General features: G+C 44.8%; 1 protein-coding gene across 6 annotated transcripts in view; it reads right to left on the bottom strand.

Moving 5' to 3' along the window:
* The window catches only part of RAPGEF5 (Rap guanine nucleotide exchange factor 5), a 161708-nt gene that overhangs the window by 46443 nt on the left and 95674 nt on the right, over positions 1-19591 (bottom strand). For 4 of the 6 annotated variants that reach the window (XM_080580454.1, XM_080580452.1, XM_080580451.1 and 1 more), the window contains 2 exons: positions 17798-17901; positions 17390-17478 (listed from right to left, as the gene is read on the bottom strand). In XM_080580454.1, the coding sequence (XP_080436580.1) occupies positions 17390-17478; positions 17798-17901 (193 nt within the window). Of the gene's footprint in view, positions 1-9919; positions 9925-17389; positions 17644-17797; positions 17902-19591 lie in introns of those variants that run through there. The other 2 variants (XM_080580455.1, XM_080580456.1) reach the window with 2 other exon arrangements.

Here is a 19591-nt window from a genome sequence, read left to right on the forward strand (position 1 = left end):
ACTGTGGTCCTCCACCACGCAGCCTCGGGCACAGTGACCCACATCCCAACATCTTCTGCCGTATGGAGGAAAAAGGTACAGCACGACTGGTGTATGCACACATCTCCACAGAAAAAAAAACCAGTGTTGAGTGTCAGAGCTCTCATAGGGCAGCCATGGTTTGCCTCCCCACACAGTGAACGGGTTCCAAAAAACCCCAATATGTGTCATGATGGTGGTGTTAAATCATAATTTTACATTAATTGTAGGCTTGCATACATATGTCCTTAAATTATGAACCTGAAATTGCACTTGCAATACTGAGACACCCAAATCATTCCATTGAGTGGTTAACATGTAATTAAAGACAGCTTTTCTCCTTATTATTACTGACAATTATAATGGAAGACAGAGAAATAAAAAAGCCTTGTACATAGTCTGTATGTGTAGTAAGAATATCTAACAACTTCATACTACAGAGTTGGTCAGTACGACCTTGTCCTGACAGCAGAATGAAAGAAAAAGAAAAGGTTCCCTCTTGCACTGTTTAAAGATCACACAGGGGTAGGTGAGACACAAGAAGAATAGACATTATTTGCTGCACAGCTGCTTGTGAGCATTAAAATACCTGCACAGCTACTTTATTCCCTGCAGCAGCAGAACTGTGTTATTGCGCATGGACTTTTGGCTACTTCCATACGTGGTTCTTCAAAGTTAGAAAGTGGGGATATTAAGCAATTACTTGACGAAAATCCAGTGGGGTGATTTTCTAAAGGTGAATACTCACTTTTGCCATTATTTCAGATTTTTTTAGTGCTACTTAATAACTTAGTTATAAAAAAATACAGACAGAAAACAACTCTTAGATAAACACAACCTTGCACTCCTGTAAGACAGTTTTTTCTATTGTACCCTTCTTTTTCAAGTCTTCTGAGACACTATCTTTCATGCGCAACCTGTAAAGCATCTAATACAAGAGATACATTATCTGTCCTGTAGAAATTTTTCAGTTTCCCCCTTCATCCACCCTGCCAGCTGTTCTGTGGACTTCCACGGGGTACAAAGGAGTCTCCTTGGCTGAGATGCAAATTGTACCTTCCTGTAGAAGCATACTTGAATCTAATGCAGTGTTTAGGATAAAGATAAAAATAATGAACCACAATAACAGATATGATATTGCATTAAACCGGGCCTCTTTGCTCGTGGGCTCATTGACCATGAGCATGGGCTCATTGACCATGTTTCACCACCACAGAAGCTGGCAGTGACTAGCACTTGTTACCATCTCTCGTTTCTATAGCTCTTTTTGTCCAGAAGTGCCAGGATGGTTTTTGCAAAACACACAAGCCTTATTTTTCCAGTGTGCAGAGAAGGGGAGGCATGCAAGGGCTCAGCAGCAGCACCAGCTGTGGCAGGAAGTACTTGCCAAAGCTGAGATGACAAACCCAGGGTCCTCACTCCTGCCCTGCTTGTCAACACCAAATTTATCAAATTCAGACAGTGAACCCAATGCAAAGCGCCTTTCAATTTCAAATTTCCAAACTTTTTTCAAATCAAATCGGCAAACAACAGCACAACTTCTACACCTTTACAACACATTAAATGTATTATGATTTTCTTCAGAATATCTTTTTCTTCATTGTTTTTTAAGCGATGATCAAGGCTCACACAAGTGAGCTGTCTGTACAGCCCTCTGTCAGTCTTGCTCTCCCCTACCTCCGTAACTTTTGAATCTGTTGACAAATTTCAACCAAATTTGGGACAGAGGCAGCAAATTCTCAAAGATACTAAGTTGCTTCAAATAATGAAAATAAGTCCTTCTGTAGAAGAAAGAGGGAGTCAAATTATTCTCTCATTCAAGTAAAGGCTGCACGTAAGCACAGCTATGTTTTCAGACATGAAACAACTCAGTCAGAAGAGATGAAGTCATACTGCCTCAAGCTGCTCCTGGTAGGACTGTTTCTTTGATTAAAAGATACTGTCTCCAGCACTGGGACTACTAGCATCACCGAGATATTCTCCTTATTTAAAATTCTGCAAACTGTGTCCATCCCAGTTTCTCTAACAAGGCGGCCTGTTGCTGCTATTCTCATCTCTGCTGCACCAGGCTGCTGTGTCTTGCCTTAGTGCAGCCTAGAAATTCCCAGGGCAGAGCACTCTCTTACTTTATGCTTGCATAGCACCAGCCACAGACAATGAATACCCATATATATGACAACTCAATATATTCCTGCATTTGTTTCTGCAAATAGCTGTGGTTATGTTTGTTTGTTTGTTTTTGTTGTTTTGTTGGTTTTTTTCCCTCATTAAACTGCTTTAATTATTCAGTTGGTTATTAAGGCCAATTATAAAAATCCATTTTTATTTTTTTTTCCACTAAGAAGCAATATCCTTTCCATATCATTCTTAGTTATTCTACAGAAGATCACCAATTACATGATGTCTGTCTCCTTAAAAAGACTGCAAGCACTTGTCCACGGGCACAACCTGGTAGCTGATAGCTTCTTTCAGCTTATATAGCAGTGAGCCTGTGTTTACTTTTATTGAAAGTCCCTGCAGGAGAAGGTAGCAAGGCATCTTAAAGGAAGACTCTGAGGATTACATACATCTCTTCAGCTAGCTAAATACCTCCTATAGAAAAACATACATTTAAAAGAAGATTTCCAAATCATTTTTCAGAAACACATCAGCAGTTACAGTAAATATACAGGAGTTGGAGTCAATTCTATTAGGAGCTGCTGTTTCAAAGACACAGCAGTCCACATCCCAGAAGGACAATGAAGTACAATATGCAAGCTCATTTAATCACTGTATCCAATTACATGGAGGAATAAATCATCACGTACATAACTATGTCTGAATTTTAAAAAGTAAATAAATCATGAGTAGTCAAACCTGTGAATCTCTGGATTCACAGATTAGCAGGGTAAGTGGTGCATTTACTTCCCATTTGAAATAACATCCAAAAACCATTAACATCACCTAATTATTTTAAGACAAATACAGAAGCTGCCCTTTTTCTGTTCAGTTTGGGGTTTGAATACGTAGACTGCCTTTCTCTGCAGTTGGTTACACAAAGTGGGGGTTTTCTAACCAATGCTCTTCACTGCCTTGACGTTGGTGGTTGTTCTAAGTTACCAGGTTTGGTTTCATTTCAGTGACCGTAAGCATTTCCCATTGGAAGCGACAATAACCCTACAGCACACAGACAACAGGCTTATTTTACACTAACTCCTTTCACATATCCCAGGAGTCCACAAGCCAAATCCTCACAAACATTGACCTCAACTGAGCTTATAAATGGTCTAATGATGGGCCTCCCTAGCCTCTCTGCCCTGATTGATGCCTAGGACTCCCCTTCTTCTGGAGGACTTCAGAAAAAAAGCAGGCACTTCTGCTAATCCCACAAATAACGGGGCTTTGGGCAACTGTTCTGGCCCTTTGCTGTTAAGTTCTTCTACATGACAATACTTTATAGGAGGCACTGAATTCTCTCCATTTGTCAAGGAAACCCAGTACAGCAGTTTCCTCCAAAGCTGATGGCGTTTTCATGTCTTTCAGATGCTTTTAGAAAACTATTATTGAATATTTATCACTCTTTGTAATCAAGTACATAGTTCTAACTTCCCAAACTGCATCTTACTAACCTGGATTCCCTAAACAGATTTCCAGTCCTTTAAACTGAGATGTTAAATCAAATGCCCTACGGCCCATCCGCATGTCAAAACCCTCAACTGAATATGAAGATCAGACTCATTAACACTAACAGAATCTGCATGCAGACATCAAAGAAAAAAAAAAGAAAAAGAATAAAAAAACACCGTTCAAAATATTTACAGAAGCTCCATAAGCAACCCATGAGATGTGCTGCAACTTTTGCCTAGGGAGAGGGGCCGCTAGACTGAAGAGAGTAGGAAAAATTCCCTTAAGCCAGCAACACCACATTGAACTCAGGAAAATGCTTTTGTGCCGGTTTGCAAGAGAAGAGAAATATTTGGGATTACTGAAGGGGTTGGGAACACATGGGGAGAGGCCGTGCTTCTGCTGGTGCAGACCCTCCTGTCCAGCAGGCCTGGGCAGGCAACCTGGTCCCCACAGAGTCAGGGAGAGCCTGGAGCACAAGCTGCTGCTACACAAGGAGGCCGCAGGCAAAGGGTCCTTTCCTGCTTAACCCTCCCAGGACTGACGATCCAGACCCCAAAAACTCCATGTATGTGCCTGGGGGCTTCTGCCCATGCCAAGCTTCAGGTGGCCAAAGGGCAGGGGGACCATGGGACACAGAGGGCAGAGAGGACAGCAAGGGGCCTGCAGCGCAGCACGTAGTGGGATGGAAATGAGGTGGAGGAAACAGAGTACAGGGTAAAAATGCAGTCACCTGGAGAGGCTAAATATTTTCATTTGCCCGTTATTTGTGGTTTCCGTGCTTTGGGGCATGCAAAACATCACTGTACACTCACTGCTGCTTTGAGGATTTGAAGGAAAAACCCGTGACAAGAGGATCTTACAAATGCTATTTGTTTGTGGCTGTTTTCTGCCGTTGTTTGTTTGCTGCTTCCAGCTTGTGGCCGTGCATCCCGTATGCTGTACTAACAGTAACAACAAACAAAATCGCACAGACAAGGCTCGCTTTGGGGTGGGGAATGAAACCCAACAAAGGCTTCATTATTGTATTGATGCTGGGGCTCTGAAGTCATGACTGGGAAAGAACAAAACCAGTATCTGGATTTCTGTTTGTAGCTGTAGCAGTTCCTAGAGACAAATCCTAAGAAATGAGGGTGGGGGGAGGTTAAAGAAAAGCAGGTTGTTGAATCGGTAGGGCCTGGTGGGCAGGAGGAGGAGGGATAACAGCATGGGGGAACGCAGGGTGCAGAAAACAGGACAGAAATTGAAAAGCAATAGAAGGTGAGGTATAACGGCCTCCAGCCATCCTGGGTTAGACAGCATGATTTCTCCATGATTACATCCCTAATTCTGGCAATTTATATCTCCATCAAAACTCAAGTTCAAGCAAAGGAATAAAATCACAATTCATCCCAACTGTTGCCACAAGAAAACATAAGTTTTATATTATAGCTTCCATCAAAATTAGATCCATCAATGCTGCCATTTTATTTGCATTGATCTATTTTTTCCAGTCCTCCCACCCCCCAGTTTCTTTCCCCTCGGTGCCCTTGAAAACAAGCCATCACATTTTTACTTCAGACACAGAGTACTGATTTGGTGTCGGAAAGATCTCACAAGCATTTCTAACTGAGACAAGGTCATCTCACAATCTCAGTCTGACTCAGGAGACGTTATATGAGCTACTGCCACAGCTACAACTCAAATAGGTATTTTTCACCTCGTCTGAGAGATGGGAATACCAATTTACTTTATTTCAGTAACTGATGCTATTCTGAAAAGCTTTCTGCCAGAAGCAGCTATAGTCCATGAGTACAACTGACACATCATGAGAAACCTTTGGCTGCCAAAGTGGTGTAATTCTACTCCTATTTCAACCTGTGAAAGGATCAAAATTGTCTTAAAAAAACATGCAGAACTGTCTCCAATGCCAACCACATAGACTCCCTTAAAAGGCGCTATATATCCCAGCAGATACTAAACCAGATCAAGCCTTTCCTTCCGAAAAAGCTGTCGCAATTTAAAGCCTGCATTGTGCATCAACTGAAACTTGTAAGCTCGTAAAGTTTCTGAATTTATGCAAAGTGCTTTTTGTTCCATTATTTCCTGTTTAGACAGGCACCTCAGCTTTCACTAAACTATTCCAATTACAACCATCTAGTCCTACATCCAATAGCTGATCTTCTGGCTTGCCCATTAAAACAAAACAAAACAAAAAAACAGCAAGATAACATAAACCAGATCAGAATACCAGCCAACCACATTCAGCATGAGCCAATGTGGCTCTAAGTAACTGTTGTCACAGCTGCTCTTTCCCCCTTTTTTTTTTTTTAACTCAGTCATGGTAGAGAGAGCACCAGCCAGAGCTAGCGCAAGGCACAGCCGAGCTCCATTACACTTCATAACCCGAGGCATGTTACAAAGGAAATAGGAAGAGCAAGGACAGAACTTTGTGGAGGACGAAATAGAGAAGCAACAGCAGTCAGAATCGGGACATTGCAGCCACCACCATGGAGCTGCATTACTTGGGGTGAAAACCTATTTTTCTGGCACCAGCATGCCTATCCCACAGACGAGTTCTCATGCAATAGTGTTTATTCAACTATACAACAAGCACAGGCATTTGCTGCTGTAATCCAGCTCGGGGGGAGCACTTATTAAGGGAGGTCTTAAGAGCCCGCAGAAAGCCTCATCAGGCACTACACATACGGAAATAACCAGAAATCTGTTCCAATTAATGGCTCACAAATAGGTCCTGGGTCATGGCTTTTTGTTCTTAATTTTTCTGGGTGTCCTCTGAGCACAGACATTTACAGAAAATGCTAAAGTGAACGGTTGGAAATAGAACAACTGCATCAGCATACTGTACAACAAAGTATCACCGAATGGTAATAACAGAGGGTATGATAGGTAGCTTAGTAAAGTAATGATAATTGTAGTTTGGCTATCGTCCAAAACAGCCCTGGTCCTGCTCACGAAAAGACCAAGGCTGCTACTTCCATAATACTGTGAAACTGTTTGAACTGAGGGCATGTTAAGGAGGATTGCGGGGGAAGGAGGAATTAACAGCATGAGAGTAAATTTAGTTCACAAGGGGAAAAAAGCAGCTTTGAAGAACAGATTTCTTTCAGCTTTTTCACACACAACCTCAAAGCACAGGTCTTCAGTCTGCCAGTGAATCCATCCTTCCACCCTGTGGGCGGGGAATGAACATGCTCTTTATATTCCTCAGAAAATGTTAATCTCACAAAAAAATCATTGTGTTGTAGTGACATTGAGCACTGGAAACACTGGAATTCAAAGCCTGAAGACAGTGCATGAACTGTATTCTTGAACTCAAAGATGCAGCAAGCATTTCAAGATTTTATGTTTTCAGCATTCCTACAAGAAAACTCCCCCACCTATGCAGTCATCTTCCCCAAAAAATCATTCAGAGAAGTGTATCCAAGATCTACAGCTTTACACAGAGGCAGATCTCAGGAAGGAGGGCTTTGCTCTGTTCTGCAGACAAGCTTTCTACTTAGCAGCCATCACACAAAGTGCTAATAGCACGACAGGAGTCATTAATGTACAAACACCCCTACTTATGTCGGCAGGCGGTGAATCGCTGTGATGTGGGAGAGGAACGCACAAAGGGAGCACTGAAAATATCATTCAGCTTTCAGCAGTCTGCAGCAGTGAGAGGCTGCAGATCAGGGTTTGAGAATGAAAAGCCTGAGGAAGGAAGGAAAGGAGGACAACACTAAGCAGCGAGGATGAGTAAATACTGAAGGAAGATGCTGGACCTGTGGTGAAGGGCACCGTGGCTGGGGTTCCCAAAGAACTGCATGGTCGGTGGCTCCTGTTGAAGGAACAGGATGTGCAGATACAACACAAGAAGCAGCAATGCTGATATTTTGGTTTTGCCTTTCCAGTTCCTACTCTCACTGTTAAACAACCTGCCAACCCACACACAATCTGCTGCTGCTCCTTAAAGGGTCAGTAATACTTATTTTATTTCAGACTTAAAGAAACACTTCACTCTTCCACCACCCCCAACAAATAGGTGGCTGCAATAAGAGACATTCTCTTATTAATCATGTCTCGCTTCTTCTCTAGTGGAAACAGTAGCTTCGAGATAACTGGGTATGTTTTAGAACTAGTCAACTTCATAAGCCACGTTCTGGGAAAACCTGAAGACAGGGCTGTATGTAGGGGCTGAGAGGACCTAGAAAGTCATGTAAGCTTCACTGTAGGGACTGTCCTCTCCTCCTTTCATATATTTCTCATTGGTGGTTTAAATCCATTGCTGCAGGGGAACTGAGCCCAAGTAGACAGGAAACTAGTAAGAGTTAGCACAGTTTAGACTCATCTCGCCATTTGGCTGCATCTTTGCATCAAGTCCACATCAGCGTTGACCTTCTTCGTTTAGACATCCTTATGGATACCTAGGACATGGTCCTGTCTCCTCTGCTCCTTCTGCCCAGCCTCCCAGGGGACAAGGCTCATACTTCGCTCCAGCTGACAGATAATGGAGGATGGCCACGGCAGATGATGTTGCACTGTGTTGTGTACTTAACGGGGCTGAACTCTGGTCTGCATCTGCAGGGCATGACATGGGTTGCAACAGAAGAAATCTGGCATGTTTTGCCTCCAAATTTGCAGCTGTCAAACTGAGCAGACCTTCTGTACAGCATTTAAGCCAAACAGAATCAACCCAACTGGCTGGCGTTCTAAGACGACATCTGCCTTGTCAAGAGAGATCTCTTTGGTACCAACACTGTGCAGCAATTCAGTTTTCATTTTTGCCCATATGGCCCTCAGTCTTAACCATCAGATCTGAGAACACTACTTATTTCTGCTAGGTTTGACTCTGACCAGCCACTCTTGAATTATTTGAAAAAGACTCAAGCTAAGGAGTACATTAAGAGGCAACCTCTACTACTCTTTCATCACTAAAATACAAGCACTTTTATAAAATAAAATTGTGTAAGATTTTTTCTATCCCTTTCATACTCACTTTTTGGCTTAACAACACAAGACAATCAACAATGATCAAAAGTACTATTCTGAAAAAAAGTTCCAAAAGAATATTTCTCAAATATACAAATGTTTCTCTACAATCTCAGCTACGTAATGCATATATTAATTTGAAGATACGTATGACCACATGTCCTTCCATACATTTGAAACATTTACTCATTGGTTTGGTAATTCATTGAAATTGGAACATTGGTTTGGTAATTCATTTCTATTACCTAGACTTCCAATGACATTACGGCAAAAATGGTCTGATTAAAACTCTTTAGGGCCACACTTGGTTTTCCAGAAATCTTACCAAATTTCCAGTGTCAAGGCAGCCTGTGTCACAGGTAACTCATCAAAATGTTTACATCATCCAAGTCCACTCCGCAGTACAACGAGTTAACATACTCTGCCTTTTACAACTTAAAAAGAAAAAGAGCATCTTTCACTGTTGGAAGAAAATTATTCACCCTTAAAAAGTTCTCCTGCTAGACCTGTGCTTGTCAATTCCTTTCTACTTATATCGCAAAGATTATCAAGCCCCCTTACAGTACTTATAATGTACATCTTCATAATAAATTATTTCACACTAGGCTTTCATGGTGTTTCCTTATCACTTTCTCACATAGCAAAAGGTGACAACTAGATATAATAAACCACAGAATTAGAGGGGAAAGTCTGAGAAACTAAGGATATTATGATCTAATTTACCTCAAACACAAAATACATGAAACAGCTGGGGCCTTACTGTCTCCCACCAAAGCTATTCGTGCACAGAGTACTAAAAGTTTGTTTAGGCGCAAGAGGTGCCAAAAGGTGCCTAGGTGCTCCTGGGCACACTGAAACCATGTGTTTGCTTGATGGCTACCCTCAGTTCCCTTCCTTCCTTGCAAGTGTCTGCTTTGCTAGGTAGGCTTACCCTATGAAAATTGTTTGAGGTGATGAACTGTAAAATACCACCAGCTTCTACAGAGAGAGCCCTGACTGCTGAGACAACAGGATGTGCATCATTCCCAGGCTGACTTCAGGAAACCGTGCAGCAGGAAGGCTGGGTTCATGGAAATGAGGGAGCAGACAGAAGTGTCTGCCCACAGCACCATGAGCAGGACATTGCCCAGTGTGAGCAGAGGGCAGAGGATTTTAGACCTCACTGGATACAACGGTGCAGTAGTCCAGGAGCAGCATTTATCATTATCCGCCTTTCCAAGAGAATTCCCTAAACTAGTGCCTGAGCACAAACAAAAAAAGCAACAACCTTTTTCAGGCTCTGCATCCTCACTTCCCAGAAATAACTGCATGAAATCCTGCCAGGAGACGGTGTCTTTGACACATTCCCCTTGCTGGCATTTCCTATTAGCCTAGGCACCGCAGCGTGTGACACGCTGTCTGTAGTGAATCCCAGACACGACACTCCTTCTGCAGGCTGATTCAGCTCACTAATGTGGCAGAAAATAACCCCAGAAAAGGGAAAAAGATAGTTTCCTATGACGATACATCTACTTGGCCCGAGGTCAAACCAAGAATATCAGAGAAGAATGGGCTACATGACGGTGACCAGGTGGACCAATGGAGGATGTCACGTCTCCCCATTTGAGCAGAAGCCAGTGCCTTGGTCCCAGCCCAGGGCAACTGCCTCCCTGGTCCCAGCTCCAGGCACCAATGGGCTGTTCAGCACACTCAGCAGAAAACTGCTCACCCTCTGCTGCCAGTTGAGCTGGTACCTTGCTCAGCTGACCAGCTGCAGGAACCAGTGCCTTATAATGTATATATAACCTTAAATTCTGATCCACTGATTGCAAACTGCAACGGGCTGCATGCAAAGCACCTGGTCAGATCAAGGATCCCCAAAAAACAGAAACAGGTCTTGGACAGGGGCCAATAGAGGATGTCCAGAGGAAGAAAAATACAACAAAAAAATACAGAAAAATGACAAATACCAAGTTGTCATTCTCTCTCCATTATACCCTCCAAACTTCCAGCAACTGGCAGTGTAGACTTCCCGAATAGAAGTTATATTCACATCACTGCAGTTTGGGATTTTTTGCTATGACTATGCCTTATTTGTTTTCAAACCCTTCCAAACCTTGGTTTCCACAAAATACTCGCAACAATGAGTTTCACAGTTTAGTTGTGCATCATATTAAAGAACAAACAAAACAAAAAACCAACCACCACCAACAAGCTCCTTGCTAGTTATAAAACAAAAAAATTCACTGTATTACAAAACACTTCCTAATTATAAGAAGTGATGAATAATCTTTCCATATTCACCTTCCCCACGTAAACCATGGTCTTATAGACTGCACCATACCCCCTCCTTTACAGATACTGCTTTCTTATTCTGAACAGCCCTAGACTATTTAGTCTCTGATACATTTAATCTATACTTCTACTCACCCTTGCTGCCCTTTCATGCTTTTTCTAGTTCATTTACAACCTTTCTGAGCCATGAGAGAAGGAACCATATTATACATACCATAGAGTTATACAATAGTGTAACTATGATTCTTGCTGGTCTTCTTTCCTAATTGCCCCAAATATCATTTTCCTTTTTCATCAATGCTAAACAAAATTTTCCAAGAACTATCGACACTGTCTCCAAAGACCTATTTTCTGCATGGTACTTGCTATTTCAGCACCTCCACTGAATATGGATAATAAGGATTTCCTTTTCTCCATGTTAGAGAATTCATTACCTTGCATTTATCAAACTTGAATCTCATCTGCAATTTCATCACCCAGTTGTGCAGACTTTTACTCCTTTCATCTTTCTTCAGCCACAGGGCTCGTTTGAGTGGGCCCACTCCCAACTCGTATTCCCAGTGCCACATTGCCACATTGCCAATTCTTATTACTTTCATGAGGCTATTTTTGAGTTGGATCTGCTTCCTGATCTAACCTACCTTGCAGAAACACCCCAGCAAAGCTTGTCAGTACTACGGTAGGATGTGACTGCTCAAACAGGCAGTCAGAGGCAGGGGTAATAGGGCATACAAGTACATAACCTTGCATGGCCACCAAAGATGAAGGCATGGCTTCATTTATCATGAGATCCTCAACCAGTTAACATTATTAGTGCATTCTGTTACCTCAGTTTTCATCTCACACTCAGCAGCACCCCAGTTTCCAGCAGCAACTTCTCTCCGTTTTGATCACTGACAAGTTACTCTTTCCCTTCCCTCAGCACCATAAACCTGCATGCATTTCTTCCTTCTGCTTTTATGGTAATGCTACCCAATTTCCCAGTGGAAAGCCATAATCTGAGGCTGCAGTTCGGCATATAATTTCAACTCCTATAAGTAAGTACGGCTGCTAGAGGGACAGGTCCTTCCCTCCTGCTGCCCTCACCTCTTTCCCACTCTGTGCAGCTCTCTCCCTTGTGGCAGGGACAAAACTTGTACCTTTGACAAATTCAGTGGATCAGGAAAATGATCAGTCTTAAAACCAGTAATTTAGTATTTCCTGGGTTGGTGTCAGCCAGGATCCACAGAAGGCTGGACCGGCAGAGGGATCAGTGCGGCAGCAGGAACGAGTGGCTGCGGAAGACTGAGCCGCTGCTTTCAGCTGTAGCGTCAGTTTATGCTGGAATAATGGATTGGTAAAATGACAACCTTATTGCTTAGATGCTCCCCAAATAGGACCATTTCTTTTAATTGGCATCACATTTCCCACCTTCCTCTGCCACTGAAGCTGATTTATATGATAGATTACACAGCACTGTTAGGAGTTCAGCAATTTCATATCTGAGTTCCTTTAGAAGTCTTTGGGGAGTAACGTCTGATCCCAGTGATTTGTAACTATTCATTTTATTGATTTATTCTAAACCTACTTCTACTGACACTTCAATTTGAGACAGCTTAGACTCATTGTGCATGAAGAAATGGTCCTGCCCGGGAACCTCCCCGAGTTCCCTCGCACTGAACACCGAGATAAACGATTGCTTCAGCTTTCTGCTCTTGTCACACTGACGTTGCTCCTTGCACGTTAACTCTGCTAAACACCTGTTCCTCAATATGGGCATGGCAGTAATATGCATTTAGTCACCTCAGTTCACCCACTTTTCCCAAGACTTTGGGGAAAAGTTTACAAAATCAGTCAGAATGATGACAGACAGCATTTCAGTACAAATAACTAGAGAGAGGTACAGCCAGCAGACTGTTATTCTCACCATCTTAAAAGCTGGAAAATCGGATCACAAACTGTTAGGCAAATATTTACTCTCCTTGACATTAGTCCCCATGCATGAGATATATTCATGTTGATTTTGTGGCAGTCACAGGAGTACACCTTTTACGACACCTTTTACTCATCAGGAACAAGGCACAGCGAGCAAAAGCATTCTTTACAACAAAGAAACAACAAGCAATCAGACTTTTTCTGGATTATTAAATAAATGACAATACCTGAGAGAGGCAGCGCTGTAACCCTTTTTGGCAGGACCATTTAGCAGCTCTCTGACTACATCTGCTTGTATAAGACAGTAAGTACCATTCTCCTAAAAAGTCACACACAGTTCCTCAGAGGGTGCCTTACCCAACATCAAAGCACTGTATTTGGTCCAAGTGTAGAAGCAATGGATTAAACAAAGGTAACCTAAATAAGGTAGCACTTACAGTACAAAAAGGCATGGTCTGAGAGCATCTCATGCATGCTAGGTTATGATCTGAAATCTACAACTGCTTCTGTGTGAGGAGAGAGTTCCCACTAATCCCAGGACCATCTACAGCCCCAAATAAAATGGCACAGCATGGTACTGAGGTCATTACTCTTTTCCTCTCCTTTTCTGAAGACATTCAGATTACACTTTTCCACACCTATTTGAGCTAGGTCATGAGGATTCATCCTCTTTTTCTGTCCCATTAACCCTTCTCCAGGGTTTCTTCACCTGCCATCCTAATTTCTGCAATAGCCTATCTGACAACAGTATCATGCCTCTCCTCTCGCCACAATCCCTTTCACTGAGCCCATTAAAAAGATTCATCAGTTAAGATGGACACCATCACGTTGCTCCAGTCACACCATTCCTCTTTTACATCCTTTCTACAGATCTCTCACTGCTTCTTGCCCTCAAAGACCTTCACTGATCAGTATTTTCTCCCTACTCACTCCCCAAAAATGAATCCCACAGTAGGCAGTTAAAAGGAAGGTAGTGTCATTTGACATGATGAGGGGAGATTATGTTTTGTTTCAGCAATGTTCAGCTTAAGCTGCTTGAGAGAGATGGTCCAGTGGATGGAGGGAAATGGCCCGTGGGATGCAGGCAGGCCTGGGGAAGTACCAGCACTGGGTCATTCCAGAGGCCATCAAACATTGAACGCAATCACTCTGAGGCAGGATGGTATGTCTGAATAGCAACCAGGCAGAGGATAATCAAAGACTAGATGAGATAATATCCAGGGAAGGAAATGCTGCTCATGTCCAGGAAAGAAAAGCTTTTGCAGGAAAAGACAACAATTTTTAAAGTGTTGTAGTTATCAGGAAGGGATTAGAGATCCTGAGACGCTAAGATTTGGCCGCTCAGAGATTACTCGCTCAAGTCCTCATCCTTGATGAGGATTAGCCAGGAGGTATGCCTAGCATTTTCTGCCTGGATATTGACATATACGAAGGGCCTCACTGTTCAACTCTTAAAACTTCCAACTGCCCTCTAAACTATGCACTCAGCAGACACCCCCAGTGACTCCAACAATCAGAAATGATTCAAAAAAGTTGTTAGTTACAAAAACAGAAAAATTTTCAGCTGTCTCACAATAGGAAACAAAAAGAACAGCTATCTTTGGGGGTACATGACAGGTTATAGCAACTCAACGAGATGAAAACTTTCTCCCTTTGAGATGGAGGTTTGTTGTGGCATCATCTTAAACTACAAGTCCCAGTTTAAGATGATGCCAGAGAAACTCACATATAAGCCTAATATAGACATCTCCAAAAACCCGTCATTAACGAGTTACTAGGTACAAAAGTTTGAAGAGTCTTGCAGACCTCAGGCTTTCAAGACATCCTTGCCAGCAGAAGTCATCAGAGCTACAGGCTAGTCTGAGTGTGCACATTGCAATGTCCCTTTAGCATCCTCAGTTGCTGTTAACAGTGTTCAATCTCTTCAGGCTGGGTGAGAGAAGGTGCCCCCAACTCTTTATTTTGGCAGCTCTTGTGAAAGAGGAATTTTTAAGGTATCTTACTACAGTTTTAGTGGCAGCTGAAGGGAGCCTTGAGGCCTGGGCTGGCCCACAGTTAAATTTACTCCAGACCAGCCCCAAAGCTCCCCTTTAATCTCCCAGCAAAAAACAAACAGCTACCTGCTGACTTGGCCTAGGAAATGGAGTGTGGCTGGAAGCAATACGTGGAGCATCATCCAGCCATGTCAGTGTTTACAAAAAGCGGTGCTCTGTGACCACGTTAGCCCCAGGGGACAGCGGATATTTGCTGTTATGACCACTGAGAGCTGCTCTTATCATTTGCTATACAAAAGGTGGGAACGAAAACATGCAGAACACCCCTCCCTGGGAATCCGTGCAAAGGGTCAAACAGAACAACAGCCCCATATGCACAAGCATATGTGACCACTGCTCTTTCCCATATTCCATACAGCACAAATAAGCAAACCCGGCTGGGGGCTGCAGGGAAAACAGGAGGCCAAGGAAGTCATTCTGCAACTGGAAAACCGACAGCGGGAGCAGCAGCTGGGTACAACAACATTGTCCTTTTATGTTCCATAAAGCCATGCCTGTGAAGACACAAACTTACAGGACCCTGCAATTCAACCATCCTCTGAGATGGGCCTGCCTGGAACTACAAAGATTACCTACAAAGGACAGCAAATCCAAGCAGATAAACAGCAGAAGGATGCCTTCAGGTGCACATGCAAAGATGTGTATGTGCTCACTATACAGCCAATATCCCATACCCCTTTACATCAGTTGCTACCCAGTCTGCAGAACAGACTGATCAAAACCATCACCCACCTCACAAACACTGGGAAACATAACTCCTGAAGGGTTTTATTTTGAAGACATTCTATATTACCAGATGAATAAAGCCAGACAAAAAAAAAAAAAAAAAAAAACTACACAAGAAATTGGAGGGCCACCGGGCAAGGTTTACCACACTTCCTTGTGGTGGCAAAAAAAAAAAAAAGAAACCACAACTACTTTGTTGCATCCCTCGGATCCAGCTAATCCTGGACACAGCAGAACTAATTGCTTCTTTCTCAAAGGAGATGTGATAAGGCACGAAGAGGTGAGGAGAAGCCAATCAGCCTCTAAATACACTGCCATCTGCTAACAACCAGTCAAGTAGCGGCTTTAGCATTTGTTTGGAGGGCACTTTACCAGTCCCTCTCCCTAACAATAAGAACAGGTTTATGAACTGCCTCCCGGTGATGGGAGGGAGAGAGAGCAAAGAGGGGAAAAAAAGAAAAGGTAGTAAATGTGAGGATATGTTCAGCACCTAATGCTTTTTGTAAGGAGCGCTTTGTATTTTAAACCCCTGAAATATAATGTAGGACATTAGTGAAAATCTCATTGTTTTCCGGCAAGATTATGAGCTTACAAAAGAAGCTGGAGCAGTCCGTAAGGGCGGGTCGCTGATGTCCGTCAATGTGCAGGTGATAAACATTCATGGAGGAACTTATTCTGCATCCAACATTTGACCTTAAGGGGTCAACGAAGGACCCTCACTGCGCTGCAAAGAGCTGGCTCAAGTAAATCACAGAGCTGGACTGACCGCATCTCTGGAAGCGAAACAATCAGAGCCTCTCTCTGCACTAAATATTAATGTCTAGGCAGACAAAAGCAGCACTAGGAATATCATAATAATATCGCCACCAGACACTCTATATATTTCTTCGGGGCATCCATTCATCTTTGCCAGGAATATGCCTATTGTCCCACATTAAACTAATGGCTTGTTCTGAGGACCCAGTCCTGACGTTCCTCTGGGAATCACAGATGTTATTTATATTTTCAGTCACTTAAAAGGATTAAATTGTGTTTATTCTCGGTAATCTCATTTGTAGAGGGAGAGATATACAGGCATCAGGAGTATGCATTTTAACCCTGTTGGGAACGGCCAAACGCCGGGCTCTATTTCCAGCCAGCTCTTCCTTGGCTCTTCAGAATTTGGGATCTCTGCAAATCTCACCAGCCTGATGATTTTGGGACCTCTGCAAGTCTCAGCAGCCCGGCCACTTCCATTCAAACTAGCTAGGAATTGCATGTTGCAGGCACTTCTGACAAACTGCCACAGCAGCCCTGGTGACAGCAAGCTGTGCGTATAGCCAAGAGATCCAGCTGAAAATTAAACTGCATGTCAAGTAGCCCGATCAATATAATAATTGCTCCAGGCTGGAACAAATTACAGGCTCCGGCTGAAGACACCCGAGTAGAAAGCATCAGGCAGCACACGCAGTTATCCTGGCGTCTGAGAAAATTTAGAAGCCGCCTTTATGAAACGGAAAACGTGCCGAAGCACTCGGGGGGAGCACAGCGAGGCTGCAGCGCTCACCGAGTGGTCCGGGGGATGCTTTAGGGCTCAGGGCACATCTTGTGCGGTTACAGCCGCGAACAGCAAGCTATGCACGAGCCGCCTGCTGCTGAGCTGCGCCTCCCGGTGACCGCAGGCTCTCGTTGCCCTCTCTTTGCTCCCCCGGTTTGCACGGCGGGTGCCCAAAAGGCTGCAGCCGGCTTCCAGCCGCGGGTACCCGGGGCCGCCCCCCCCCCGTTCCCCCCCGTTCCCGTCCCGGGAGCGCTCCCCAGGGCCGGGGGTCCCGTCGGGGCTCGCTCCTTACCGGTGTCTTTGTCCTGCGCCGCTTCCAGGTGCAGGTCGCTCAGGAGATGCTCCAAAATCTTCTCCGGCGTCCCCGCCACCACCACGTACCTGTCGGAAAGCAGAGAGTCCCCGGAGTCATCCTCGGTGGAGGACTGCGAGCGGCTGCTCCACTCGTCCTCCTCGTCCTCCTCGTCGATGTACTTGAAGTAGGGCACGTCGAAGGTGGGCAGCGGCCGCTCCCCCGCCAGCGCCTCGGGCACCCGCGCCCTGCCGCTGCCCATGGCCCCGCACGGCCCCGCACGGCCCCGCAGCGCCCCGGGCCGGGGGCCGCCGCCGCCTGGGAGCGGAGCGGAGCCCGGCTCAGCCCGGCCCGGCCCGGCCCGGCCCGGCACAGCGCTCCCGGAGCCCGGCTCAGCCCCGTCCTTACCTCCCGCGCCGCTCGGGGGCCGGGCTGCGTGACCACACCTTCCGCAGCACCAGCGCCGCGCCGGCCTCCTCCCGAGCCCGCTCGCCGCCGCCTCCATCCTCCGCCTGCCGTGACACAGAGAGAAAAAAAAAGGGGGGGAGAGAGAGAAAAAAAAGGGAAAGGTCGCGGTCAGCGCCCGCCCGAGGGGCTCGGCCCCTATGGCAGGATGGGGTTAACGGGGGGCGGGGGGTCCCTTTGGGGCAGCGCCCTGCGCTGGTTCCCGGGGGGATGTGGGGTTTCTGTGCCCCCGAGGTGGGGTAAATTTAATTTTCCAGCGGCCAAATGCAGCAGGGGACGGGAGCCCGAGGGCTGCCCGGCGCTCCGGTGCCGGCTGTGTGCGTTGTGCACAGCTTCCCTCCCGCCCTGAAACAAAGGCAATAAAAGCGGTGGGGTAGGCACGCAACAAAAGCCCCTCTCCAAACGCTTCGTGGGCAACCCTCCCTCCTTCTTTTAGGGCAACTTTTTAACTCGGGGACCAGCCGCCAGGCAGCAGGTCCCGCTGAGGCTCGGCTGAGGGCCCGGCCCCTTCTGCCCCCAGCACCCAAAGCGGCTGGCCCTGCCGAGCAGGAGGCTGCTGCTGCTGCACGTGTGTGTCAAGTGCACAGTACCCAGCAGCGACCAAGACTGCGAGTAGCCTGAAATTTGCTGAGGAACACATCTTGGCAGCACAAGGGAGAGAAACCCCTTTACTGCCCCCCCTTTCGATCATTTTATTTCTGAGACCCGGTTTAGTCTGACTGCCACCTCTGGTTGTCAGTGGGTGCAGGCATGTCCAAAGATGCAGCCCCTGCCCTGAAGTTGTTTTCTTTATCAGTAGACAACACGTAGAATTGATCTATGAAATTTCTGCAAGGTCAGACATACAGGTACCGAGCCAATTAATGTCAGATATTCATTGTAACGCTCCCAGGGGACAGTACTGAGAAGACACGGTACAGGAATACTGATGCATAATTGTAATCTTCCATTTCACCAGCCGTGTTTTTTTTTGTTGTTGTTGTTGCCTACATATATGAAAAGCTGCAATGAAAGAGGCGGCGAAAGAGGAGCGCGAGAACAAGAATCAGAGCATTAAAGCCATATAGTAACAAGGGGGTTTATACAAATAGATACATCTCTCCATTTCTCTCTGTCTTACTTCTGGCATCCTCTAAGACAGCCCCGATACTCATCTCCCTGTGCTCACTGACATGGCAAACTGCAGCATATATGGGGCACGCATGTGAAAGGATGCTGCTGTGTTCGTACAAAGCATCTATACGGGAATGGGTTTTAAGCGTGTCCATATACATTTACATACAGGAGCAGCTGGCTGCAAGTCAACAGTGAGCACGGGGAGAGCGAAAGCTATATTGTACTGAAAGGACGTTTACAATGGTCTGTTCTGGGAGACAGTGCTCCTGCTTTAACATCCCACCAAGCAGAATTATTTCCCAAAAAAATCCCTCTTGGATAACTATATGCAAATTAATTACGTACAGCACCCCAGTGGTGAGATTTTCATAAGGCTCTTCTTTTTGTCCTTACCCATTTTATCAATTTCAAGGAAGAGTAAAAAAACAACCCCTTTTATCAGGAAGGACAAAAAGTGTGCAAAACTAAGGCCAGTCAGGTTCAATTTGGATTTTCATTACGTATAATAATTATTTCCATAAAAGGGGAGGGATAGGGAATTTCTTTATTTGGCTATCATCTGTTATAAATAATTTCACTTTAAGGGAAGAATTATTGCTTCATTAAAACCCTACTTATGCA

Source organism: Anser brachyrhynchus, assembly GCF_964034855.1.
Source record: "Anser brachyrhynchus genome assembly, chromosome: 2".
Classification (NCBI taxonomy): Eukaryota; Metazoa; Chordata; class Aves; order Anseriformes; family Anatidae; genus Anser; species Anser brachyrhynchus.